We start from the raw sequence: 27,293 nt of genomic DNA, 5'->3' as shown, positions 1-27,293 counted from the left end.
TTCGAAGAATTTGTCCTCAGTTTCATAGTTTTACATAAAAATTTGGTGCCTACAGAATGGAAAACATGGGTTATGGAATTTAGAAGGAAATTTGGCTGACAGGAGCATACAGACAGAGGGCTGGTTAGCAAATCAATCCAACTACTGAGACATCGATTTCAATATACACTACAAGCTGGCTATGAAGAACAAGGACTTGGCTAGATGAAACAAGTAATTTTAATTAACTTTCTACAGACAAGCTGAATGAAACATGAAACAATGATCAAACTGTGAGCTCCTGAATGAACCAAATATTGGTTGTTTTGCATCTACTGCAATATATGGTCTGATTGAACCAAATGCACTGTTTGGCGCCTAATGCAATGTATGGTCTGATTGAACCAAATATGCTTCCAGTGAGCATTTAGCTGTTTGGGGTGCTTAGCTTATCTATCTAGCTTATGTGTTATGCTATTTGTTCTCATAAAACACCGTCTACAATTTGTGAACTCACTCCCTCTTTGATTATCTTGGGAAAATTTGCTGAAGGAGTCATTGGATGTTTTGGCAGAGAATATTTACGCCCTCCAAAAGCGATGAACTGGAAATTCCGCTATCAACGCTCGGCCAACACATAGAAAACTCAAGAAGGATCTAATCGAGCACGTATGGCAACGCTATGTAAACAAATGAAATTAGACAAAAGGCGTTGCAACTAAATATAACATAATTATTATATCGATGGTTTCTAAAAAATATATTGTAATCATGTTGTTCTTATTTATCCTTGATACATTTTCTATGAAATAACCACACAATGGTATACAAAAAATTATTTATAGTTGATCCTAGCTATATGCAAAGCATTAAACAGCTTAGAGAGAGAGAACCCCGCCTGTGGGTTGTATGACCTATCTTTATACCTGTCTGTACGATAGATTAGATGTGCTTAGAGACGGATCCCCGTCCGTGAGTTGTACATGCCCTTACAATTCGGTAATGTACGAATCTAGCTAGTTTACCGCATTGTGAGGATTTATGTAGTTTACCGGGGGGGGGGGGGGGGGGGGGGGTTGAGAGAGGGGACTGTAACAGAACCGACCAATTATACGAAATTAAGTAAGAAAATCATCCGCCAGAGCAGACGATTTAGCAAACTTAAGCCCGTATAATCCGGTAGTCCGTGAAATCACGAAGGATTTCAAACCAACTCACATCCCAGCCAAGATCGTAATAAGTTTAGCGGTCACCATCACATATTACATAAAAGTTCGCATCTCAGATACATCAGAGTTTAAACATAGTTATTACAAAACGAGTTCGAATAAAAGTAGCGGAAGCCATTTGTTTAAAACCACACACACTCACACAGAGTTCAAATACAATGCCAGCGGATGATCATCTCCAACAAAAGCATTAGACAAGACATATGGAATGACCATGCCCATGGTCCTAAGCATCACCCATCGCAGGATAAAGACAGTTGATACAGTAGCCGTAATACATCTGTCCATCTGCAACAAGTGGGAATAAAACCCTGAGTACGAGAAGGTACTCAGCTAGACTTACCCGACATAACCGAAAATAAAGTGACACCAAGGATTATGAAGGCTTTATAGTAGGGTAGCTGACTCATTTGCAAAAAGAAGCATTTTTAGTATTTCAAGAACCTTTCCAAAAGCATTATTGTCAAGTTAATTATTATTAACCTGTCTACTAGATTTACACCTATACTAGATCAAGCATGTGATTAAGCCAATAATGATAACCAATGATCATTAACAACTTCCATAATGTCATATTCATTATAACTGTCCAAGTGTTCTATTAACATTACTACGATGAAGTAACTCAAGTCAAGTGCTCAATATCCAGGAGCGATGGCGATTCGAATCGATTCCTAACCAGTTGGTGATTTATTCCTTACACAAACCTCACTCACCCACTAAAGTGAGGTATTGGTCACCGAGTCAACTATCCAGGAATTTCGAGTTTGCCAGGAACCACATGTACCCGGGGGCCGACCGACTGCACTTTGGTCTTATCATCTCGCCCCCGTGTCCTACCACACCTGCTCTGGCACAGTGCGCTGCGGGCAATCTACTCGGCCCGAATAATCTCCCAGCTTCGCAGTCGGAAGGTACTTTATCCGGCTAGCTAAATGTAAGGCATGCGTTCAACATGACTCGAGGCCCAACAACGGTCGGTCCTTAATCGACACAGACGGAAAGCACTACAGTCCAAAACTCTGCAAGTCTCCGTCCGGTCTCAACTTTATTTAACACTTAGTTATACCATGACTACATAGTTATCCAAGCAGATCTAGGTAACCACCTATAGCTCACAGGTGATAGGAAATCACCCGACTTCTACCGGTCTAAGCCAGCTAAGCATTGACTCGACTGCGGATACCAGAGTAACAAGGATATAGTATAACAAAGGTAGACAAGGTATAATTGCAGTAACGGTTGCAAACAACTCCTGAACGTAATGCATCAATGAAAGTAAAGTATTTAATTAGCAATTGCAAACCAGGGAGAAAATGCTCCGGGGCTTGCCTCTCTCGAAGGAGCTCGGACGGTGATCGGGGCACTCCGGGAGTTCCTCAACATCCTCCTCGTCGGCTTCGGGCACTTCCTGCGGCTGCACCTCGAGCTGCTTCTCGGGCTCCTCGGGTATGATGACTGGGTTCTCGGTTTGCGATCCTGTATGATGCATATGCGTAAGTGCTTATGCAAAAAGTGCATCGGATAAAATGAATACAATGGATATGCTTGAATGCAAGGTAGTCAACATCATCCAAGAACATACACTACAAGCACATGTCATCTACTGCATTCTCTTCTACTACTAATATGCTAAGTTAACACATCTCATTAAATGCTTCAAAGATACACCAAAGCTTCACTAATTTCTTAATCACACATAAAGCAACACTTGATTAAACCCTAATTAATAATAGGTTTGAATAGCAACATTTATTTTTATTGCTTAGAAAAATCTTAGAAAATTATCATAGCACAGTACTACCCTAAGCAGTCTACCATCAGATTTTAATGGCATTTGAATAAGTGGATTGGTCTACACAAAAATAACAAGATATAGCATGATCATGAACATGAAAATACTTTGTACTGTGAAAAGTGTCAAACACCAGATGAAATATTTTTCCTATGTTCTACACAACAAATAATCACTGTACAAAAATTTTCACATGCATGTTTTATACAAATTTTGCTCTCTAGCAAAAATAACAAAAATCAGTCATTAAAGGCACTTGAACTACACTTCACAATTTTTCTACAGTATATGCATGACACATATTTTTCCTAGGAAGTACATTACACAAGAAGAGTAACACACTTGGAATCATATTTTTCTGATACATATAGGATTTACTAACCATTTTACAAGATATCAGCAATATTAAGAATTAAATAAAGCTCTACAGAAAAGTATCTCAAAAATGACATGCAATATTTTTAACAGATAGATCTAGTCACAAGAAACACAACAAAATTTGTTTCATCCATTTTGGAGCACTATAACTCGAGATATACATTTTCCAAGCATTTTAATCAATTTTTGAAACTATTTTAGAAATCTCTTTCTTTAAAACAAAAATCCAGCGACCCAAATAGGCTAGGTACACCCGGTGCAGTGCACCTAGAGAGGCTGCCACGCGGGACCCGCGGTCAAGCCGGACCCACGCGTCAGCCGGAGCCGAAGCAGAGGTCGTCGTTGACCGACCGGCTCTCGTCGCCGGTGAGCTTGCTGGCGGTGAGGTCACCACCAGCGGCTTCCCCGCGTCGAGGCGGACCCGAGGTGCCAAAAGCGGCACTGGAGTAGCTCAGACGCGAGCTCGCCGACGCACATGGCGACATGGCGGCGCGGCATATCCGCGGGCGGGCACTCCTGGCCACAGCAAGCCACGGGGAGGCGCGCACAAGGGTCGCGGGGGCAAAGCGGTGCTGATGCGCGAGAAAAGGAGGATAGAAGTGGAGCGGGTCGCCTACGCGGGCACGAGCTCCGGCGAGCTCAGCCATGGCGGTGCGGAGAAGAAAGTCGGCCACCACAGCCTCTCACCTCGCCCACGGCAGACACACGCGGGCGCCACCGAAGGAGATTGACGAGGCGGAGCTGCTGGCGGGAGGAATCGAGGAATGAGGCGCGGGAGGAGGAGCACGTCGCCGGCGGAGCGACTGCGGCGCTCGGTGGCAGAGCTCGCTACGCGCGGGAGCTGAGGCTGCTGCGGCTGGCTGAGTGGGGAGGCGAGTGAGGAACGCGGCGCTGCCGGGCAGAAGAAGGCCCGCGCGTGGAGGCGGAGTCAGGCCGTGGCTGCCGCGCGGCGGGCGTCGCCGGCGCATGGTCGTCATGCGACGGGCGTCGCCTGACGCGGTCGGGCACGGCGCGCGGGAACGGCGCGGCGCAGCGCGGAGGCAGGCCAGACACGGCGCGGGGCTGGGCCGAGGCGACGGCCTGCTGGGCCAGAAGCGCACGGGCGAGCGGTGGGCTGCTGGGCCAGACGCGTGTGGGCGAGCGGCGCGGAGGCAGGCCGGCTTCGGCCGTGGGCCGAGAAGGGAGGCGACGGCCCGTGAAAGGAGAAAAGCATTTTTCAATTTTTGATTTCCAAGGAAATTTCAAATATCAGTTTTCAAATAACCTTTTGAGCAAGAAAATGACTTCTTTTGAAAATGGCCCAGAAATAAAAGTTGCTTAGAATTTAATCCTCTACAACTTTGCTCTGATGACCAAAGTCCAATTCTTGATAGATTTTGAATTATAAAATTAAAGTAAATTTTAACTCAAAATCCTAATTTTGGAGAATTATTTTTAAAGCAAAATTTGGCAATAATTTGAATACAAACTTTGCTCCAAAAATTGTGCTAAATAATTCTAGATGATTTACAATCATAGCCAAACATGTTTTACTAACCTAGCAAACATAATTAGGACAAAAACAACTCTAAACAAGTGTATGCAACATTCATGTTTCACGAGCATGTTTCATATGTTTCGAAGCAAGGCTTCAGTTATTATTTACACGATTAGGCATGTATAATTAGGATGCTTGATGATGCATAATATGCATGATTTGCAGTGCCTAAATGCTGGCATAACACCGGGGTGTTACAGGGACCAATGCCCCCTAGTCCTTACAATTTTCGCTGAAAGATTTAAAATTTGATCAAGTTTTTAAAGATAAGAAGAGAACGTGGTTACCTAAAAATTCCAACACCGCATTGTGAGGATTTATGTAGGTGTCGTACATTCTGTAACAGTCGTATGTAGTCACCTTCGGAGTCCACTCTCCCCGGCGCTTCTTCCATCGACTGCCTCTGGTGGCTGTTGGCTATAGGGCAGCAAACGCAAAGGCGGAGGTAGAAACCACACGATGGATGGATGAAGAAAGGAAAGGGAGTCCTAGGGGATCAGTCAGGGCAAGAGATGGGGGGAGACATGGAGTGAACCGATCCACCTCCCTACCACACATATGTCCATATTGTTTCGGTTTTTTTTTTCTATGTCCCGATCCACCTAAGAGTGTCACTTATTTATAATCGTCTATAGCAGTAGCAAATAAGGCTTGCATTGCATAGTTAGGTTTCTACGAATGGAAGAAATTGACTCAACCAAAGCGCGCGCACACTCTTGGAAAAGAAAATCCATGAAGCATGCATCTGACGCATAGGAAAACTCAAGCATTGAATGCATGCTCAGTCAACGGTTGCTCATAGAGACCGCCTGGGCACCTACACATTAGTGCATGCCGTCGTGTTCGTTTAGTGTTGAAAGTTGAACCCAATATATATTAGCAAAAAATGTTGAGCTTGTTATTAGCAGATCTTTTTGTAGGCCTACATGTATCTTGATGTTTGGATCCGATGGTTTAAAGTTTAGTCACTAAACTTTAGGCCACTCTAACTTTTGAGGCTCCAAATAAGTGGTCTAAAGTGTTTTTCAAAATTTAGCCAATCTCCAAAAAAAAAAGACCATTAGTTCATTGGACCACACAAGTGAGGTAAAGTAGTCTAAACTTTAACTCTTGACTTTAGCAAACTAAACTAAAGATTATGGAATCCATAACGAGTTTCTGCTCAGAATTTTCAACATTGATAGATTGCGTAAAAAAACAAATAATGGTGGACTCAAACTTGCAAAATATCATTTTTTATGAGTGCAGAATATCATTTAGACAAGGCTATTGCTTTATTATACGACGGAACAAAAAATCCAGATTCCAGAAAGGATGATGCCGTGCCGTTGACAGTAACTTTCCTATGGAGGCCGTATGTTCTCAATAAGAAAATAAAAAGGAAAAAGAAAGAAAAATAGAAGGCCTATTATTGTATTGTATCTGACGAACAAGAAAACATACATTCATGTAATTGCAAGGTTCTTGGATTCAAATGACAAAAAAATTCGGACCTGATCCAATTGTGTGAATCTCAGAAATTTCGTTAATTTCGGACCAGGATTCACTCGTGTTTTGAGCAGTGAAAATGTTCAGATTTAGCTAATATTTAACTGAATTTTGACCAAATTTGATCAAGGCCTTGTTTAGATTGCAAATTTTTGCAATCTGGACACTGTAGCACGTTTCGTTTGTATTTGACAAACTTTGTCCGATCATGGACTAACTAGGCTCAGAAGATTCATCTCGTGATTTACAACCAAACTGTGCAATTAGTTATTTTTTTTACCTACATTTAATGCTCCATGCATGCGTCTAAAAATTAATGTGATGGAGAGAGAGTGAAAAAACTTGGAATTTGGAGGTGATCTAAACAAGGCCCAAGAAGCATCAAGATGAAACGTACAGGTTACAGCTTGGTAGGTTTGCAATTCTATATTGAAATAAGAACTTTGTAGGCATGTTTGAACTCTAGACTTGACTAAAAATTCGAATTTAACTGATACTTTTAACTGGTACGACGTTGGTTCGGACCTCACTGAAATGGGTGAATTTCACCGAAATTTCGCCGACGAGAATTTGCTTTTTGTCCACCATTTCAGCTGCTTGTCTCCCTCTTTTTTCGCGAGCGTGTCGTTGTGACACGTGTTTCATTAAGGAGAGCTGGTCTCCCTCTTCACTGTAGCTGTCGATGCTGATGGGCCGTCATGAATCTGGGGATCATCGTCATGCTGAGCCTTTGCAAAGCGGCCCTTGACTCGCTTTCTTGTGTCTGCTCTGGCCTTGCGAGAAGCATACATGATTTGCTTGCAGAACCTGCAACGCACGCATTTACGTACAAGAATCAGATGAACTATCGATGAGATATAATTCAGAAGTTGTTCAGAGCCTAGCTACCTTCTGTTCTTTTTCTTCTCGTTATATCTTTGTTTGGCCCTCTCCCTCTCCTCTCGCTTCTTGGCCATGGCGCTTGCATCCTGCAGCAGCATCTTGTCATGGTCTGATGCGCCCGTCGTCATCTGCCGTGGCTGGGCAGCCTGCATGAAATCTGCCCTCTCCGAAAACACCCCGCCACAGAAAGGGAAGCCGGCGTCATTGTTGCTCTGCCAAGACGGCTGCACAGCAGACACTGTGGCTTGATGCTGCTGCTGACAGTAGCCCGCCGGCGACGAGGATAAGAGCTGGTTGCCATTGCCATAAGAGGATGATGACTGCGAATCATTTTATTTATTTTGGACAACCCATTCATCAGTCAGTCAGTCAGTCAGTGCCTCATCAATTCACAATGCGTTCGATCAGTTGACTTATATAATACAATAACGTACGTACACTACCTCAGGCTGAGTGTAGCAGCTGTCTGCCAGCATCTTCTCTAGCCTGGCGGTTTCCATGGCGACATCCCAATCTGGCGGGAGCTGATGATCCTGCTCGTCGTCCTCCAGGAGACGCGGCAGCTTGTCGGCGAGCCACGCCTCGAAGTCCTGCTGCGGCTGCGGCGGGTCCACGGAGATGAGGCGCGCCATCTCGGCGGGGCCGGGGCAGCCGGTGTACGTGGCGACGCCGGTGCGGGTGAAGCCGGGAGCGCCGCGGCCGGCGCACACGGCGCAGAGCGTCACGGTGCCGTCGCAGCGCAGCACGGCTGCCGCGTCGCCGCAGGCGTCGCAGAGCGGGGCGCGCGCGTGGAGCGCCGCCGCGGCGGTGACCCTGTGCACGGCGGCGTCGCAGTGCAGGCACAGCCTGGCGACGCAGCAGAGGCAGAAGACGATGGCGTCATGCACAGCGCAGGACCTGCAGCCGTAGAGTGGCAGGGCCATGCGCGGCGCGGACGAGACGAGGGAGGCGGCGGTGGACCGTACCGGTGGTGGAGGGAGCAAGTGATGGTGATGGGCATGGCGGTTAAGCAGGTGGCGCGAGTCATCGGGTGGCTACCTAGCTGGATCCCGACGATTCCGTCGTGCATGGATCCGTCCTTCCTTTTTCCTGTTATTAGGTGTTGCATGAACTTGTATACAACCCGTATCGTATGTGCTACCACATTAATTGTCACTACTCACTTGCATGGTTAACTTGGACGATTTATGGCTCAGAGATTTATTCAACGATCGTGATTTATTCAACGTCTTGAGATCAAACTAAATATCGTCATCGTTTGACGACGCATCTTAGAATTGGACATATCGTCGTTTGACGCGTCTTAGAATTGGATTCTATACTATTTCTTGATGCAATCTAATCCGTATGAGCATTGTAGTGGGTCCAGACCAGATCATATATGAGACATGAAGGATGTGATGATATTGTGAGAAGTAAAAAAAAAAAAATGGACGGAAGAATCCATTCTACTTTTAATATTCTATATTAGTATATTTACATGTTACAACGAAACCCATTACATCTTAAAATCTTCTGTACCATCACTGGGAGCGAGTTGATCTAACCTATGCGGACACAAACCGTGATTCCAGATCACAAACAGGACACGAACCGTGAGTCCGGATTACATACGGGACATATAGGCATTTTGAAAAATAAACAAGGACATACGGGAGAATCACTTCAATCTTTAATATTAGCGGTATAGACTAACAAACATGCACGTGAATTACAATACGTCTTGGAATTAGGGGCGCGTTTGGTTGACGTTCGCACCATGCCGCAGTTTTGGCACGCGTTTGGTTCGCCTCCACTATTTAGCGTGCCGCGGCGGAACCAACTTTCGGTTGACTGATTCGTATTGTTGCTGGTTCGTGAAGAAATACTGCTGGCTGGTTTGTGTAAAAAAAAAAATATTATTCCAGCTTCGTTTACGACAAGCCACAGCCAAACGAACAGGCTGACGGCAGAATTGAACGCCGCTTTCTTGCAACACCGCTGTTGCGGTGCGGACACCAGCCGAACACGCCCCAGATTCCATACCATCGTTGGACATGAATCATTTTTAACTCGTATGAGCACTAGTCGTAAATCCGAATGACATACGGGAGCACTAGTCGTAAATCATTTTTTACGATTCTCTGCTCTCTTCATTATGCACAAACAAACATTCCAGCATGCAACCAACACCTCAGCGAGTTATGGATATGCATCCCTAATCAATGACAAACATGTACAGCAATCTCATAGCGCTTGAAACCCAAGTCTATCTCAGAGGTTAATCTCCACATATGTTCCCCCGAGGTTAGCGATTTACAGCAACCGTTGGCTGACATTTGTCATGATACTAATTTACAGTGAATCTAAATAAAACTGGCATTGCTGTTACCAGCCATTCACAGCACAAACAACATTCCTACCTTGCCCGAACGACGGCTCAAGGGAGCCTTAAAAAAAGGCCTTCGGTCACCCTACTCTTTTCAAGCAGTCATCTCTAACTGTCAGCATTGTACACCTGCTAGTCTCATTCATCATCAGACAAGCATACCACATCTATCTCAGGACCATTTGTAGCAGGAGCCATCGCCCCAGGCGAATCACTGCTCAACCTAAGACTGGCTGTACTTGTAGCAGGAACCGTCGCCCTAGGTGAATCACTGCTCAACCTAAGACTGGCTGTATTTGTAGCAGGAGCCATCCCCCTAGGTACATCACTGCTCAACCCAAGACTGGCTTTATTTGTAGCAGGAGCCATCCCCCTAGGCACATCACTGCTCAACCCAAGACTGGGCGTATTTGTAGCAGGAGCTGCCCTAGGTGCATCACTGCTCAACCCAAGACTGGCTGTATTCTTAGTAGGAGCTGTAGACGCATCATCACTCAACCCAAGATTAGCTGTAAGCCATGCATCCAGCGATAGTGACCCAGAATCTGGTGGCTGCATGCCTGTAGGGATGGAAGGCATTGTTGTATTCGAGCCTGACGGTGCCGCCGCTTGTAAAGTTGGGTTCGGAGTTGGTGGCACACGTTGTGCCAGGTGACTAGGACGCAAGCTTGAGGGCAATGAGGTTGAAGGGAGGACAGAGTGTAAACTTGACATGGCTGAGGCTGCCAGCTGTCCTGCATGTATATCTGATGGGCATGAGCTTGCTGCCAGCACTGGTTGTGTCCTTGAGGACATTGCCTCCACCCTAGTTGCTGGAAGTTGCTGCTGATTTCCAGGTGGCATGGAATGTGCCCGTGGCGACCTGAACTGGAGATGAGGAGCAGGTGAGCGAGGAGCCAATTCACTCTGAACTCCATAGCTCCCACGTGGAGGTGGCATGTGACTAAGAGTCGTTGACGTTGCTCTGAAAAGATTGCCTTGTTCCAAGTTGGGAGGTTGGACCACTTGCAAAGACGGCAATGACGGACGGGACAACTGTGACAGTGACGATGATGGTTGGTCCACCTGTGGTGCTTGGACCCTAGGCCTCGGCACTGGTGGTCGACAAGCTGATGACAGGGCAATTGATGATGCTGAGGGGTCCAACACTGGAGGCCTCATCACTTGTGGCGTAGCCTGAGGTGTGTGACGAACTGGAGGGGTATGGGCTTTTGCTGCACCTGAATGAAAGAAATAAATAGTTGTTAATGAGTAATGACAAAGTTCTAAGAAATAGTTTATATTAATAAATCTTTGATCCCGTCTTGTTCCTTCTTTCAGTCCATCCATACTCAGGATGTTTAGCAACTAGTCAAGCATTGCATAGAACTTGGCATTTGTGCATTTTAATTGCATTTAGAAGATCCTGCACCTTCGGGAGTAAATCTCGCAGAAAGGGGAAGTTGCAATGAAATAGAACTTATCACAATGTTTCATACCAAACACTAATCATGTTGAAAACATTAATTTGGAAGGGACAATGAATGTACATGCTCTCCATACCTTGTGCTGCAGACGGTGATATGAATTTGGCCCGAAAATCCTCAGCCAGCGATTGGTTGCGTTGAACTTTCTCATAAAAATCATCAAGTGCCTTCTTTTGCTGAAGATGAGTGGAGTCATGCTCTTTAATTAACAAATCATATTTTCTCTTTACCTTCTCTAGTTCTTGGCTACACTCCGTCTGAAGTTGGGTTTTCTGTCCAAATTGGAGTTGGTTAGACATGGTGATTCTGGAACAGCATAAAGAAAGACAAAAAAGGGACCAAAAATAAGAAACCTTCATTTCATGGACTTTATTGAGTGCGTCCATGTGTAATCTTAATTTGTGCAACTCATTTTTCAGTGGTTCAGGATCAATAGGTGGGTGATTAAACATCATTGATGTCACTGGAAAGAGTTCTGCAGACTGCGCAGAACCAGGTGCCACATCTGTCTGATAATTTGGTTGACTCTGATGAAGCTGTGCTCTTTCAAGCAGATTATTGGAAAGAGGGATTGATTGTTGCCTCTCAGATTGCAAGGGTTGAGCTGATGCTGCACTAGACAAATCTGCTTGTTCCGGCTCTCCCTGCAAAGGTTGCGATGACACTAAACTCTGTTGTGCACATTGGTCCACAAGATTGCTCTGCGTCTCGATTTCTCGAGAAAACGGCAATGTTGCCTGCCTGGATGGAGCAGTCAAAGCTGGTGTGTCAAAGTGAGGTGAATCGGCCAAAGCAGTGTTCCTATTTCCAGTTTCAACTTCCATTGCAGCATCACCTAAATGTTCGCTTGTATCACCCTGTACTGGTGAGCCAACTGTGTTCTCCTCAACATGGTCAGTACTTCTAAGGTCATCACTTGAAGGTTCCTGTTATAATGGTACCAGTACATATTGAGTTATTCTGCATAATAAGCTTATGCCATATCAACAAATAAGGATCCTAGACAATGATGCTATGTGTAACAACAAGACAAGCAGGAGCAAGCTGTGATATACCATTGGTTCAAAAATGAACACAATGTGCTAAGCACTGACCCTCATGCAAAGAAAAGCAGGATATCCACCAGTAAATTATAAATTGTAAAGAAACACTCGGATTGTACCATATGAAAACCAACATAATACATACAAAGAAAAAGAAGGGATATCACTAGTCAGGTACATTCAAGGGCATGGATTAGAAAAATTCAGACTGTTCTATACGAAAGGCAAAATAATACATACAGTTCTAACTCTACATTCCAGGGAAGCGGACTAACAGAACTACCAGAGTGGTAAACATATTTAAGATTGGTTTTACTAAATGGAAACAGTAAGAAAAGATGCCACACCCTAGTTTAGGATACTAAAAAGTGTACAAATATTTCTTACAGTTTGTGCTATATCACAAAGGAGAAAGGACATTAACTTAACTGAGTAACTGCCAAAGGAAAAACAAATAGCAGAGGTCATAAATACTGACATGAGGAGATCTCACATTTCTTTCTGAAATTCTGATGGTCTTGCGTACAAGCAACATTGTTCAGGAAATATGCTATGATTTACAGGTTGAACATGACAATTTTCTATGCTAAAACTGATCATTTGTCGCTTGGAAGCAACTAAAAAATAAGTACTGTCAACATATTGCATTGCATATAAATAGAAATAGACCATACATAGTTAACTGAATTGTCAGTTAAGGAATACTAACCAATGAAGGAACAGCCAGAGATGCATCTCCTTGTGAGTTGATGCCATCAGAATAATTGCAAATCCCGTTCACTGATGGACCGGCAACTTCTGGTGCTGGACCTTGAACAAGAACTTCAGCAGGTCTATTTAGCGCTGCTTCTTCGATAACTTCCGATGCATTTGCGCTTCGAACCAAAGTAATTTCCATTGCTGAATTATCATCCAAAGACTCTGATGCCAGAGCAGCTGCATGAACATGGCAGCTACCAACTACTTCCCTGAAGTGCCTAAATTCTTCCATAGCAAATTCAAAATCTGGTAAAGGAATGTGTTGATCAAAATTTTGATCTAATTGGCCACATTTTGCTGCCTGAAGGGTTTCTTCTTTCAATTGAGACTCCTTGATCCTGGAAGCTGATTGCTGCATATCAAGCCTGTTACGTTGGCATTTCATGTGTTCCAAAAATGCATACAGCAGCATAGTAAACCATTCAATTATTAGCTTTATTTTCCCCTCCCCGTCCTCTTGAGCAGTGTGATTTTGACTACTACGAAGATGCTCCACAACTAAACTGCAAGCTCCTTTGAGTTTTGCCACTTCCTTTTGCCTATGCATGTCTAAAAATGAAACCTCGTTTGAATGCTTATCCTGGATACTCCTTCCTCTTAAAGAGAAAACTTTGTAAACTAATTTAATTCTTTTGTCCATTATTTTGCTGAGAAGTTCATCCCTTGATAAACGTTCCCCTCCATGAGTTACTGGGTCAGATAGCAGTTCTCTCTCTCCCGAAACCATCTCCTCGGTCCAAAAGTCACCTGTAGCCTCGTGATGTGAACCATTCTCAAAGTTATCATCAGTTAAAGTTACCTGGCTAGGGATTAACTCATCATTTCTCAGTCTAACTGAAGTGTCCTGTTCACAAGTTGATATGTTGCTCACTGAAGCCATAGAATTTTGCTTGCTCACTTCCCCTGCTCTACGTGCAAACTTCCTCTTAAGGATCTTTAGCTTCGCATAGACAAACTCAGCAAGTTCTTCTTTGCACTCATAGTTTAAGTTTTTTACAGCAAGCGTGAGTGATTCTGTGTGATTGATTTTATGCTTTGAGAGAGAAGCAGCACGCCAGCACTGAAGCAAGAACAATACAAAAACAAAAGCAATTAGCAGCAAACTAAATTAAAGTAAAAACAAAAAAAAGATCTTTTTATCTAACCAGAGCTAAATTGAATGCATGCAGTATGCCCTTAGGCTCCTGGCTGATTTGGTGATTCTTCAAAATATACTCGAGAAATTCCTCACATAAGGATTTCACGTTCTCCTGCAAAATTTGTTATGATCCATCCATGAAAGCAATCAACTTAGATCGAAAATTGAGTACATGAAATAAAGTAAACTTTCAGTTTTCGTAATTTGACAGACATTTTTTGGGTAAAATGATCTATGACCTGATTACCTGAATGCATCCTTGCTACAAATACCGCATTTGTCATTTTGTATGTTATTATGCAAGAGGAGACTACAACTATCTTTAACAATAACTTCAGTTTAAACTCTTTTTTTGCTGATCCAAGTTGCAAAACAACTCCATGATCACTAATTGCTGCATCATCTTAAAAGCAATTTGAATATGAGTCCATTGATGCAACTTTTGTACACCAAACGTGCATATAATTGACTAATTTTGATCAAATTTTACAAAGTATTTTAACATTTTCAAAACAAAGTGGCCATGTAATTAGAAACTGAGGGCCACAATTCACAAAGGTCAGGCTTCTTGATTCGAAAAAAAAGGTCAGGCATGCATGGCAGCAGCCAGGTGTCCAGCCTCACACCGATCCTCTCCCTCTATATCTCTTCTATGCGGCAGCTAGGTGCATAGTGGTAGGATATAGAGCTTTATGGAAGAAAAGGAAACACTGCCTGGCGAACGGGCCTCTAGCTGAGTTGGCTCTAATAGCACTCCTCAGGCTGGGGTTAAAAAAATCCCCTCGTCTGTCCCACGCCAGAGCACATGTCTAAGGTCTGGCCCAGGCCATGGTGGTTGTTCTCACATGGGCTACGGTGCCGCTGTGTATGAGTGGGGCAGGGTTCGGGGGTTTTCTCGACCTGCGTGAGGTCTTCTTCTTAGCAAAATGCCTGGGGGCTGTCTTACCCCCTGCAGGTCAAGTTTTTTTTAAGGAAGGACTGCCAATGATCTCTTCTTTTCTGATTTTTCTTTAACAAATATTTTGTTCAGTTTAGATCTGCATAGGATCCATGTACCTGCTTCTAACCTAAAATGATTTTCCTGGGGACTATATGATTCATGCTGCAAGCATTGCTGCAATGTATGGTGATTGAGAAGCTAGGTCCTCATCAATCTGTGATTGCCACCATTGCCTCGATGATTCTTATGCATCGGCAGTCATAAGCAAGATGGCAATGGTGAATGTTTCTGTGATTTTTCTCCCTTGTGACTTATGCTGAGGATTACTACTTGACTAATGGATGAGCAATAAAAGTATAGATGTTCTAGATCTATGCTGACAAGTTAGACATGAAGCATACAACAAAACAAGAACTATCACGGATGATACCAACATCAATTTCATGCCAGCACACACATGGAGATGGCAAGCACTGCCCATGACCCCTGATGCTGAAAGAAGAATATGCTTAAAATAAAGTAGCTGGTAGGAACTAGCAAACATTATGGATTGAAGATGACATTTGAGAATATAATCAATGTGCTTAAGATAAACTAGCTAGTGGCAACTGTCAAATATTAATGGCTTCCAGATATATTATATAATAAATTATGGGTCAACTTTTCTCATTTTAAAGAGCAATATTTATCAAGAGTCAACTTGATAAATGACTAGGGAAAATACACATTTCACACATGGTTCAGAGCTGAGAAATATTAACCATCAAAAGTCTAAGAGAGCCAAATTCTATCTTATATTTTGTGTGAATTTAATAAATGATTTTACACAGGATTAAAAAAATCAAAAAGAGAAAGCATGAAGTCATGGAGGGGGCAATAGAGTTAAATATGTGTAGCAGTACCGGCAGTTGCAGCAACTTATATAACTTTGAAAGTTCTGGCTTGAGTTGAATGTGTAGACCTTTTTGTGTGCCATGAAGATTGTTTCGCTCTACATAATGAACTGAGTTAGCAAAATGCAGTATCCACACCTAACACATCAATTCAGTTACAGATGTAATACCTAATTCCTGCCATGTATCTTCAACTGATATTTGATGAGAACTAGATGGGGTATTGTTTTCAGGCAATATGGCGGTGTCCTTGTTTTTGCCAGGTGGGTCTTTTGGAGATGAATCCATGATTTCACCCATTCTTCTACGCTTTATTCTGGCTTCATCAGTTTCTTCAGTAGGTATTTTCAACTGTTCTTCTGTGTTTTTCAACTGTTGTTCCACGTTATGTATCTTTCTACGGCTTCTTTGTGCTGGCTCAGATATATGTTGCCAATGAGGAGACCTCCCATTAAGTAAACTTAACCAGTAGGAACAGAACTTTGGCAGATCACCATCAACTGATGAAATTCCCTCACTCTCACCAGCTACAACAATAGCTCTAGAATAGAAAGATCCACGCAGATAAGCTTGTGATATGGCTGCATTGCCTGGTTCAGTGCTGAGTTCAACCTTGCTGAGTAATTTTGATAAAAACTCCAAAGCTACATTATCCATGAAAAGTTCATCACCAGAGACATTTGAGTAGCTAGGGTTCTGCAACTCCTCAAGTCTATTGAAGAGAAATGATGCACCCCAACTGAGCAGACAATGGCTCAGGCTAGGGGTTATATTCAGGATATTGCTATCCAGAATATGATCATGCTTTGCAAGAATAAGAGCTTTTTCCTCCACTGTACAAGACGAATAAAAACGAAAAATAGGCACAGGTTCAGACTGTGACTCCATGCTGACCTTCTGAAGGGCTCTCAAGTCATTCATGGGATTCCAGTCACTACCATATATGATGATGGCATCAATAGATGATAGCTTGATGCTTGGACCACATGCACGACTATCAATCAAAAAAATAAATCGCCCCTTAGTTTTGTCATTGAACATATTCATTGCTGTCTGTTTCTTTTGCAGTAGCAATCCACGTTCCACACGTTCATATGACTCGTAACCAAATCTCTGACGAACAAAGTCATCCAAAATGTCACCCATAGGGTTGCCAGATCCACCACCAGACTACCACAAAAAATAAAGTTGAATAAGATTGGACCAAAAGCATTGTTAATACAATAACTGGAGAATACAGCAGCATCATAAGCATAAGTAATCTAGTGTCACAATAACAAATCAGAGCTATTCAAAACAGATGATCAAAATAATCATTGTGGGCATCTACTTCAAAAAAACATATGCGTGTTAGAAATTAGAATTAAAAATCAACTACATCTTTTCTGTTATTCTTAATTTTGTAACTGAGGCAAGTTAGATTACTAAACAGTATCACTCAGTTATTTGACAATAAACTTAGATGCTAAGTGTGCATAAGCTAGATACCTTCTTGGAAAATTTGGAAAAATGAAAGAAACTGCACAGGTAGCCATAAGGTAGGAAAATAATTAAAATCAGGGGTTGCAAAAATTTCAGGCTTAGGTAGTACTCCCTCCATTCCAAAGTGTAGGTCGTTTTAGTTTTGTCATAAGTTTAACTTATCTAACTTTGACAAAGTTTATATAAAAATATATTAGCATCTACAATGCCAAATAAATGCACTATGAAGACATTTCAGGGTGAATTTGATGAAACTAATTTGATGTTGTAGATGTTGGTGCATTTTTTTTGTATATAAACTTGGTCAGAGTTAGAGAAGTTTGACTTATGGCAAAATTAAAACGACACAAATTTTGGAACGGAGGGAGTAGCGGACTGACCTTACGGTAATCAAAATGGACAGATTGTAAGTAAAAGAATATTGGAAGCATGATACCATGGACATCTCACCTGCGAAAGAATAAGAACTCTAAGACCTTGAATCTTGATCTGTTGGAGCATTCTGTCAAGAAGCAGCAACTTGCCACATGAACGCACTCCAATATCAAGGATATCAGTTATAGGGCGATCCTTGGTAAGTGTGCTTTGTAGTGATTGATCAACGAGATAAGGGTGGTCACAACACTGTTGCATAAGGATTAACTGAAGATCAATAGAATTGTCTGCAGACATGCATGATAAGTAATTGTACATGCAGGTTCCATCTCGTCCAGCTAAATTGCTACTTTAAAACAAGTCAGTGCATGCAAAGAAGTTTTAAAAGCAAACCTTCCGAAGGGATATAAGAATGTTGCGAAGAGCACCAACACTATCTGTTTTAGAATGTGATCTAAGGGCTGGGGAGTTCGATAGTAATATGTAACAGTACATCTCTAGTTGCACTGGTGAAAGGCGGGCAGGAACCCAATACTCTAAAAGCTTTGAAGAATCTGCCTTCCGCTCAAAGGCAACATAACGTGCAAGTTTTGCTTTCAGAACGGCGGCTAGGGTGCCAGCTGTATCAAAAGAAACACCATTTGAAACACTCAATGTACCATTTTCTTCAGGGTTGAGGAAAGACAGCAGATTGATGTGCTCAGCAATACTTTCCTGCAAGATAAAATAAGAAAATATGACCCACTTGTGGTACAAAAAGAATTCTATACAAGGTTGGTGGCAGCACCTTTAGTGAGGAACTCAATAGAACCATCCTAAAATTGGTAGGAAGTCGCTTAAGTTGTTCAAGGCATTTTGAAACTCTAGAGTTTTGGCAATCATCGACTATAACTGCTTCCCAGTTAATTCGTTCAATGGCTTCGATGTCCTGTATAATGATGGAAAGAAACAGGAAACAAAAGGGTACATATAACTTGAGAAGTAAACTTCATGGTTTCATAACATTAATGCAAAATGCATCTAAAGAAGGCAATGGTGCTCTTTTAATGGATAAACTAGACAAGCTGAGTCTAACAGAATAATATTACCTCTAAGATGGCATCAGGGTGGGACAAGAGAACTTGCAACATGACAGAACCATCCTCATAAAACTCCAGATCTTGAATAGATTTGCGTACATCTTTCTCCCCATTGTACACAACAACATTGATGGATGCTGCCAAGCGATTGAACTTAGTCTCCCACAAGGAGAGAGAAGTAGTAGTAGAGACAATGAGAAGTGGTCGACAGATGTGAGGCAGTATGGATGCCACAAAAAGAATGGTCTTAATTACTCGCTCCTGTACAATAGATAAGTTAATTAGTTAAACCGTGATGTGTAAAATACACCAATGTAATAATCGAAGCTTCCGCCACCAGAGTTGTCATGCCATCAACTATAAACCTCAACTAATAAAAAGACAAGCAAAAAATGAAAGCACAACCAAATCTAGAGAGTTCAAGAACTTTAGTGGAAGGTGCCAATAAACACATCAATATACCTTTTTCATGCATGGTGGCTAAAATATTTAGATAGTTCTATTCTACCTGATCGTCGATGAAAACAGCACCACGAGAATTGTGCCAGAACTCACGAAGCTGGTTAAGCGATCTCAAATGATCATCATCTAAACCAGGAGGGCAACCATCTGGCAATCTCTGGAGTTGCTGAAATATGCCCCCTTTAACCTGTATAGCACATAGATAGTTTACCATTACTGAAAATTGTGAAATCTTCAAGCAATCTAGGGCCTGTTTGGAATATAAGAATGTAACAGAGATCCAGAGGAAATCCCATGGGGTCATTCTGAACACATGCTTCAAATGGTCTAATGTCCAGACAGCAGAAAGAAAAAACTTGCTTGGAACTAATAGAGCTCATTATTTGCGTGAGGTAGCCTAGCAAAGCAATGTGACCAGACAACTGCAGAAAGAACAAACTTGCTTGGAACTAATAAAGCTCATTGATTGTGGTGGACTAGCAAAGGGATGAGCATATAACCCAAATGATGAAAATGTATAGATTATTATCACTTTCTTGTCAAATGAAGTTGCAGCGTGCCAGTTAATAAAAATAAATGTTTTCTATGGCATACCTTGTCTACTTTTGAAGGATCAGATGCTTTTCTTGCAGCTTTAAAGCGGTCCTCATAGCTCCTTTTGAGCTCCTCAGCCTCAGGAGTACATAAAAAGGATGAAGACTCAAGTTCCCATGTAGCATGTTCATACCCCAGATCCTTCCATTTCACTAGCCATTCGACATTACAGTATACAAATTTATCACCTAGTGAATTAAAAAAAACTTCAGCTTCTTTTGGAGGCATAAGTAATCTTCTCTTCAACAGACGGTGTGGTTCAGCCCATTCCTGCTTCCACCTTATTGTCTAAGAAATCAAAATCAGAAAGGAATCCATCAGCATGCATACTTTTGCAGAGCCTAACATCCTCTAAAAAAAGATAAGCAGTGGGATTCATCACACGAGCAAGCACCTTTTCTTTATGAATCCTCTTGCTAAATTTGGAGATAAGATCAGAACCTTGCGGGGTGCTATCAACTATATCACTTTCTGAAACCCACTGATTATGTACATGAGCAAGATTTTTATACTTAACAAAATATTGCTTGCTGTTCTCTGCTCCTAAAATGGAGAAGCGATAGAATTAATAAATGAATGACAACAATCGAAGACAAACTGTCATCATACGTTTTATGTGATATAATTACCTTCCTTGACATCCCATAAAGATTCAATTCCCTCGCTGACTGAATATACACCGAACTGAAGCCTCTTTTTGATACACATTATGCAAAGCCATATTCCTAGGGACACGTCCAAGGGATGATCCATACACGAGAGGTGGTAATGTCGTTTACATCCTTTTCCACCACAAGACCTAATACCAAATAAAAAATGGGTTTAGTTTTTTTTTCTTCTCGAACACGCAGGAGAGCTACATATCATTTTTTTTCTCTGCATAACATTATATTAAGAAGGGGTTTAGTTTTATTAAGATCTCTGCAAATCAAGTATGAGCCATGGAACACAATTTTCATATTTACATACAGCATGGTATTAGAGATGAACTGTTCCACAAAACATATGTTTGAAAGATGCATCATGCTAGAACCAAAACACAAGTTTGGGGCTAAATTTCAGATTTCATTAGCCATGCCACAACTATGGCAGGTTGGGGATACATATAGGATAGCTTGCTTGAGCCTTAAGAAAGCTACAGCATATTCTAGAGATGCTAAAGTAGATGCTAGGGATAAAGATAAGGGCTGACACAGCAACCAACTACTCTAGATAAGTATCCTAAGTAGATAAGGACAAGACTTATAGCTGTCACATCAACCGCAAGGACTATAAGGTGTCACGTTCAAGAAACACAACCGAGTTGGGAGATAAAAGAACACATGTTTATCTTTCACCTGATATCGCATCTTTCAGTCACCTAAAAACTGCTCAATAACCTTGAAACAGTGTTCACCAATTAATCATATCACTCGTTTGAAAAGAAGGCACTTATTCTAAACTTGTCGTAGCAAGAAGTATGCAATTTTATGAAAGCTTTACTGCATTCTTTTGTACTTGTTTCTGGATTAGGGTTTGCCTACATTTACTTTTTCCTATATTATAAGTTTTTTTTCACATATATTGTAAGAGGTTCACAAAGCTTTACCATACAGGACTATTATCGTAAATCTCACTATTATAATAATCACAAACTCAAGCTTTAGCCTACAATATCTCTAAAACTAGCTAAGTAGTCTTCCAGGATCGAGGACATTAATAACCTACAACTTCACTCCATCCAGTCAAAAATAAGTACCATTGCAAGATGCCATCAAACCATTTTAAGTTTGACTAACGGCGTCTTTATCATTTTGAATCTATCATATGAAAAGGAACAAATCTGTTTCAAAAAAATACATCCATAACACAAATTGCATCATGACTAAAAATTCCTCGAAGTCATACTTTGAAGACCATATAAACATCCCAAATAACACTTATTCTTATATAGTTTTTAATCTAGTGATCAAGCGTTTAATACTTATGATTTTATATGCACACTATTTTCAATAGTATATTATAAAAGGCATGAAACTCCGCCTATGGTGGGGCGCCTTTGGTGTCCCAGCATAGCAGGTCCCAAGCCCTGGTAAAAGAGGAGGGTTGTATTAGGCGCGGTGAGCCCATGTAAAAACTTAGCCACTTTAACGGAGATGAAACCCAAAAGAATCCTGTTGGGGTGTAACCCTCTTAGCGACGCGCCATGTCAGAACCCGGGTATGGTGTTAAATGAGCAAGGGCCGGGTCGTCACCCCCGTGACGCGCCGTGTCGCGATCTGGACACGGTGTCAAGTGAGCAAGGATCGGGTCGTCGCATCCTTAGTGGCGCGCCACATCGGCGCCTGGGTGTGGTGCAAAATGAGCAAGGGTCTTCACACCTACCTCGGCGGGTGCGAAGGGTAAGGAAGCTAGTCGAGCCAACTAGGATCCGTTTAGGTAGTTGGAATATAGGGTCCCTTACTGGTAAGTTAAGAGAGTTAGTGGACACAGCGGTTAGGAGGCGTGTAAATATCTTATGCGTCCAAGAGACTAAATGGAAGGGGCAGAAGGCGAAGGAGGTGGACAATACCGGCTTCAAGCTCTGGTACACAGGGACAACTTCAAATAAAAATGTAGTAGGAGTTTTGAGGGATCGATGCTACAGAGGGATGGAGATATTGATGCGGACGTTAGCCATAGAATCAAAGCAGGATGGATCAAGTGGCGACAAGCTTCTGGCATTCTCTGTGACAAAAGGGTACCAAGCTAAAAGGCAAGTTCTATAGAACGGCGATTAGACCGGCTATGTTGTATGGAGCAGAATGTTGGCCTACAAAGATTCGACATGTTCAACAACTAAGTGTTGCAGAAATGTGTATGTTACGATGGATTTACGGTCACACAAGAATGGACCGAGTTCGGAACGATAATATACGTGATCGCCTAGAGGTAGCACCAATTGAAGAAAAGCTTGTCAACATCGGTTGAGGTGGTTTGGCCATGTCCAAAGGAGACCTCCAGAGGCACCAGTGCATTGTGGAGTCCTAAACCAAGCTAATAATATGAGGAGGTAGAGGAAGACCGAAATTGACATGGGGGGAGGCAATAAAAATATATTTGAAAGCTTGGGATATACCTAGAGATCTATGTTTGAATAGGAGTACTTGGAAAGCAGCTATTGAAGTGCCTGAACCGTGACTTGGGGCTCTTGGTGGGTTTCAACTCTAGCCTACCCCAACTTGCTTGGAACTGAAAGGCTATGTTATTATTGTTGATTATAAAAGGCATGACATCTGGAATAAATAGATAAATATGCTGGACATGGGCAATATTAACTAGAGCTTGTTTTATCGCTTATAATGCCAACCAATAACGGGAGTAAAATAACAAGATAGTGCTAGTGAAACCCAGATAACTGAAACGATGTGGAGTACCATTTGCCTGCGTAAGGAATGAACAAGATTGCAGCTTTGATTCAGTCATCTGGTAGATTTTATTTATTTTATTCTATTTTGTGTGTGTGGGGTGGGGTGTGTGTGTGTGTGTGTGTGGGGGGGGGGGGGGGGGGGGGGGGGGGGGGGAGGGATCTATAACAGAAGCTACTTAGCTTTAGCATGATCATCTTCCATTTCTCGATTCTATAGGTCCATCTATAAAGAACATGAAGCAAAAAGAGAGAACTTAATTAGACTGCAGAGTAACTTACTTCAGAATATCTGAGATTTCCCTACTTCTGCAACCAACACAAATGTTGTCATTGTAACCTGTTTCATCACATTGGATAGCTTCAATATTCCTTGAAGTGCATGCACCTTGAATCCCAATAGAATCACCATCTTCCACTGACTTGTTGGCCTAGAGGAGGATAAAAGGAACATTAACTGCAAGCACATGGTTACTTATATCCCACTAAATAAAACATGAAATGAAAACACACATGCTGCATGACAAATCATGGAAGCCTCATTTGATTAATACCTCTTCATGGTGAGCAGTAGAGCAAGCGCTATTTTGCAATTCTAGTAGAGAGTTCTGGCTGCAATACAGAAGGAGGTTACAGAATCAGCTGATATACCGACTCCATGCTTAGCAACATCAAACAGAATCTATATAGCTAATGGCATAAATAATACGCAAAGTTTAGTTTAGTATACTTTGAATCACCAGTAGCTTGCTCTCCAGTTTCCAACATGGGGATGCTTTCCACTGCCTTATTTAGTGAGCACGTCTCAGTAAGAATGCAAGACTGTACAAAAAATTGCAACATTGCTTTAAGTCTCCAATATGCATTAGCAGATAATAACAGAAAAGAACCAAGACTTCTATAAATTTATGCTGCTGATGAAAAATACAAAGCCGACTTATTTAAATTTCAGATTTTAGAAAAAAGGGATGGCAGCCCCAACCTCTAAAACAACATCAGACTGGTGGGATCCAATCTTCAATCCATCTCCCTCCAATATCACCTCAGTTTCATGCAAGTCAGAAGAGTGACCTCCCAAAACCTCGCTAGCAGACACATTTGAAGGTTCCTGGTTGGGTTGTTCCGGTGCATTGCTTTCTTCATGCGCCAAAACAGTACCATCTCCTTCCGGTTGCACCTCAGAAGCTTTTTCCTCATCCTCCCTGAGGGGAGCAAGCACTGCATCACAAAATTTACAGATAACAGCCTTTAGTATTTGGATGAAAACTAAGCATCAGCATCCAGGGAGACAGAGGTGATAGAAATCATCATCCTGAAATTGCTATGCCAAAATTTGATTGCTAAGAAGCTATGAGACCTCTCAGAACGACAATGGAAGGGTGATTAAGCAAGAGTGATATGCATGGAGTACTATGATATCAGTTGGTTTTAGAAGGCTCAGCACACTAAGGATGCTTCAAGACATTGCACTCAACAACAAAGAAGACTAAAACGATGCAGCTTAATGTTGAGCATTTTGAAGCAATCTGACAGGTGAAATGTTTGCAACAAAGAAACTAAGTGAGCTGGTATAGCGAAACCAGAAAAAATCTCATCGGCCATAAGGCCATTAATTGAATCAAATGGCATGACATCCTGTACCTTGCGACTCAGGTTCTTCTTGTCCTGTATTGAAGAGTGCAACGTAGTTCTTTGCATGCATGAGCCTTTTCTGCTTCTTTGACGGCGTAGAGGCAGCCTGAGCATCATCTTGGGTTTTTCTTTTGGTGCAGGCGGGCGTTGAGGTTCCATTAGAATCTTGTTTTGAAGGAGAAGGTGAAACAATTGTGTTCCTGCTAACTCTGGTGGGCTTTTTTGTCGAGTCTTTTGGGTTGTTTGGCGAGGATGTGGATTTGGGGGTGGCAATTGCAGTGGCATCCTTGGCAGGCGTTTTAGCAGATTTGTGTGAAGACAGCGTGGCAGGAAGTTGTCTAGATTTGTGCTTTCCTTTGTTTTCTCGAGTGGACCTCCTGAGGTTTGGTGTCTGAGCACTGGCAGCTGATGCTGCGGTGCTCCTGGTCTCCCTTCCATTGGCAAGCTTTCTTGTGGTGGTTGCAGAAGCAGCAGCTGGAGCAGAAGAAGGAGGAGGGCCATCTCCTCCTCCTCTTGAGCGGGTATTGGCCATGGATCAGTAGCAGCAGCACATCAACACCTGGGACAATTCCGCCGTTTGTTCAGAGAAGGAATCCTCCGAGGTGCGAATCAGGCCCCCGCCCAAGGCACCGGCAGCGACCTCGTCGCCCCAAATCGCCGGTGAGCCCGAACCCCAACAACCCCAGGCCCCTAACTCTGCGAACGCGCGACCAGTCGTCAGATAGGAGTTTGCGTGGCAGTCTTAGGAAGAGCAGGGGAGCGGAGAAAACCGAATGAGAAGCCTGGATTACTTACCAACCACGCTCCGGCGGCAATGGGGGAAGAATAAGAGATTTGTTGGTCCTGAAATCCGCTCAGCCAGCTACCCTAGCTAGCGCTTGGCAGGGGCGGGGGATTGCACGGCGCTGGAGGAGGAAGGTCGGCAGGAGGCGGCCATGCCGAAACCCTCTCTAACCCTATTCTATTCTATTTTCACCCTCCCTGGCCGCCTCGTCTCGTGGCGAGGGGTTTTGCGGGGGAGGAGGGAGGAGGGAGGAGGGAGGTGGGAGGAGGCGACCCCACCGACCTAAGGAAGACGAAGAAAGGCGTGATGCGTGATGGTGGTTCCCTGCGTCCTCCATAAACTCACTCAGGCCAGTCTCACTGCGTTTTCATTAAATAGGTTACCACACAGTTATTTTAATAATATGATAGTGTATTTTAAAAGAGAGAGAAAAAATAATAAAACTCTTTTGACATAATTATCAACTTTTCATGAGTCATACAATTAAATTCTTATGAAATTATAAAATAAACTTTACATTGAGAGTGGATGTTTCATCCCAAGTTTTATTTCATTATATGTGACACGGCAATCTTGGAAACAACGCCGTGAAACTATCCATTGAAACTGGCCTCACTCGAGCTAAACCAAGGCGTTTATAAAATCCAACCGCCTCGGCTAATACCTAGTGATTAACGGAGGCGATTGTTTTATTTACCGACGCACGAAAAATGACCACCTCGCAAAATCAATTTTTGAAGGCGGGCGTTTTATTTACGGAGGCGGTTGAAGTCTTAAGGCGTCCGCCTTCGTAAATCCATTTATAGAGGCGGACATTTATAAGGCATCCACCTCAAAATCCAAACCAGCCCAACGCTCGATCCCGGCCCCACCTGTCCCTGCCTCTTCTGCCGCGCGCCTAGAGCCCAACGCCTGCGCGCTCCCCGTTTCCCGTGCGCGGTTTGAGAAAACCATCGGCTGCGCCCCTTGTTTCACGAAACCACCAACACATGGCAAGAGATCAGTAGCCGCACATCTTGTTGCCACACACCGAGCCACACGGATCACAGCCACACCAAGTGCACCATGGGAGCCACGCCATCCGTTCTGCTTCTGGGCGCGCGCGGATCGTTCATGTGGATGTATGCACGGTTCGATCAATGGCCACGTGGAGTCATCTCCACCGTCGATGTGTTTGTGCATCTTCACTGAGTATGACAAGCGAGCCCCACGTGACGTCAGCGCTCCCTCTCTCTGTGCGTTCCTATCCACACAACTGGAGAAATATCTCACTCTGTCTACCATTCTCGCACTCCTCACTCTCGCGTCTCATGCCCGAGCGGCTCCTTCTCCCTCATCGTCGGCCCCTCCACCGCACTCCCTCCGGCCCGGCCCCTCCATTTTCACCTCCGGCGACGCCTTCCACCTTCACCTACACCTCCGGCCGGCCCCCTCCACCTCCACCTGCACCTCGCTCCCTCCGGCCGGCCCCTCCACCCCCACCTGCACCTCGCTCCCTCCGGTCGGCCCCCTCAACCTCAACCTCTGGCGGCGCCCTCCACCTCCGGTTTGCGTGGATCCAAGAAGACGGCGAGAGCGGGTTCCGGCCCCGACGACAGCTCGCAA

General features: G+C 43.2%; 2 protein-coding genes across 7 annotated transcripts; both read right to left on the bottom strand.

Annotated features, from left to right (window-relative positions):
- Nucleotides 1–6,595: 6,595 nt before the first annotated feature.
- On the bottom strand, nt 6,596–8,462 carry LOC136529694 (zinc finger protein CONSTANS-LIKE 3-like). 2 transcript variants are annotated; one of them, XM_066522765.1, is made up of 3 exons: nt 7,723–8,462; nt 7,295–7,608; nt 6,596–7,213 (listed from the first exon to the last, which is right to left on the bottom strand). In XM_066522765.1, exons 1-3 carry the CDS (start codon nt 8,209–8,211, stop codon nt 7,051–7,053), a joined length of 966 nt encoding a protein of 321 aa, XP_066378862.1. In that variant the 5' UTR covers nt 8,212–8,462; the 3' UTR covers nt 6,596–7,050. The 2 variants fall into 2 exon arrangements, with proteins under 2 accessions (XP_066378862.1, XP_066378863.1); XM_066522766.1 differs by having other exon boundaries at nt 6,601–7,213; nt 7,732–8,295.
- A 1,031-nt stretch (nt 8,463–9,493) lies between these two features.
- Nucleotides 9,494–25,944, bottom strand: LOC136527490 (uncharacterized). 5 transcript variants are annotated; one of them, XM_066520243.1, is made up of 21 exons: nt 25,700–25,944; nt 24,914–25,600; nt 24,255–24,490; nt 24,003–24,094; nt 23,827–23,884; nt 23,555–23,703; nt 20,517–20,686; nt 20,282–20,430; nt 19,888–20,175; nt 19,340–19,480; nt 18,841–19,092; nt 18,540–18,680; nt 18,146–18,466; nt 17,828–18,001; nt 16,066–17,065; nt 15,905–15,993; nt 14,070–14,174; nt 12,875–13,984; nt 11,476–12,048; nt 11,199–11,394; nt 9,494–10,876 (listed from the first exon to the last, which is right to left on the bottom strand). In XM_066520243.1, the coding sequence occupies exons 2-21, from the start codon at nt 25,434–25,436 to the stop codon at nt 9,795–9,797; spliced, it is 6,849 nt and encodes a 2,282-aa protein (XP_066376340.1). In that variant the 5' UTR covers nt 25,437–25,600; nt 25,700–25,944; the 3' UTR covers nt 9,494–9,794. The 5 variants fall into 5 exon arrangements, with proteins under 5 accessions (XP_066376340.1, XP_066376342.1, XP_066376341.1 ...); XM_066520245.1 differs by having other exon boundaries at nt 20,282–20,424; XM_066520244.1 differs by having other exon boundaries at nt 24,914–25,463.
- Between the last annotated feature and the right edge of the window lie 1,349 nt (nt 25,945–27,293).

Source organism: Miscanthus floridulus, chromosome 19 (genome assembly GCF_019320115.1).
Source record: "Miscanthus floridulus cultivar M001 chromosome 19, ASM1932011v1, whole genome shotgun sequence".
Lineage (NCBI taxonomy): Eukaryota > Viridiplantae > Streptophyta > Magnoliopsida > Poales > Poaceae > Miscanthus > Miscanthus floridulus.
The sequence above is the reverse complement of the archived record's forward strand: the minus strand, read 5'-3'. Positions and strand labels throughout refer to the sequence as shown.

What these genes read in the sequence shown, in the direction of transcription:
- LOC136527490 (XM_066520243.1), bottom strand. Translation starts at nt 25,436, where the DNA reads ATGGCCAATACCCGCTCAAGAGGAGGAGGAGATGGCCCTCCTCCTTCT. An exon ending in ATCCTTCAAAAGTAGACAAG is followed by an intron (nt 19,481 to 19,887) that starts GTATGCCATAGA and finishes TGTGCTATACAG; the next exon opens with GTTAAAGGGGGCATATTTCA. An exon ending in ACCCTGATGCCATCTTAGAG is followed by an intron (nt 18,681 to 18,840) that starts GTAATATTATTC and finishes ATCATTATACAG; the next exon opens with GACATCGAAGCCATTGAACG.
- LOC136529694 (XM_066522765.1), bottom strand. Translation starts at nt 8,211, where the DNA reads ATGGCCCTGCCACTCTACGGCTGCAGGTCCTGCGCTGTGCATGACGCC. An exon ending in CTCAGCCTGAGGTAGTGTAC is followed by an intron (nt 7,609 to 7,722) that starts GTACGTTATTGT and finishes AATGATTCGCAG; the next exon opens with TCATCATCCTCTTATGGCAA. An exon ending in GAGAAGAAAAAGAACAGAAG is followed by an intron (nt 7,214 to 7,294) that starts GTAGCTAGGCTC and finishes CGTGCGTTGCAG; the next exon opens with GTTCTGCAAGCAAATCATGT.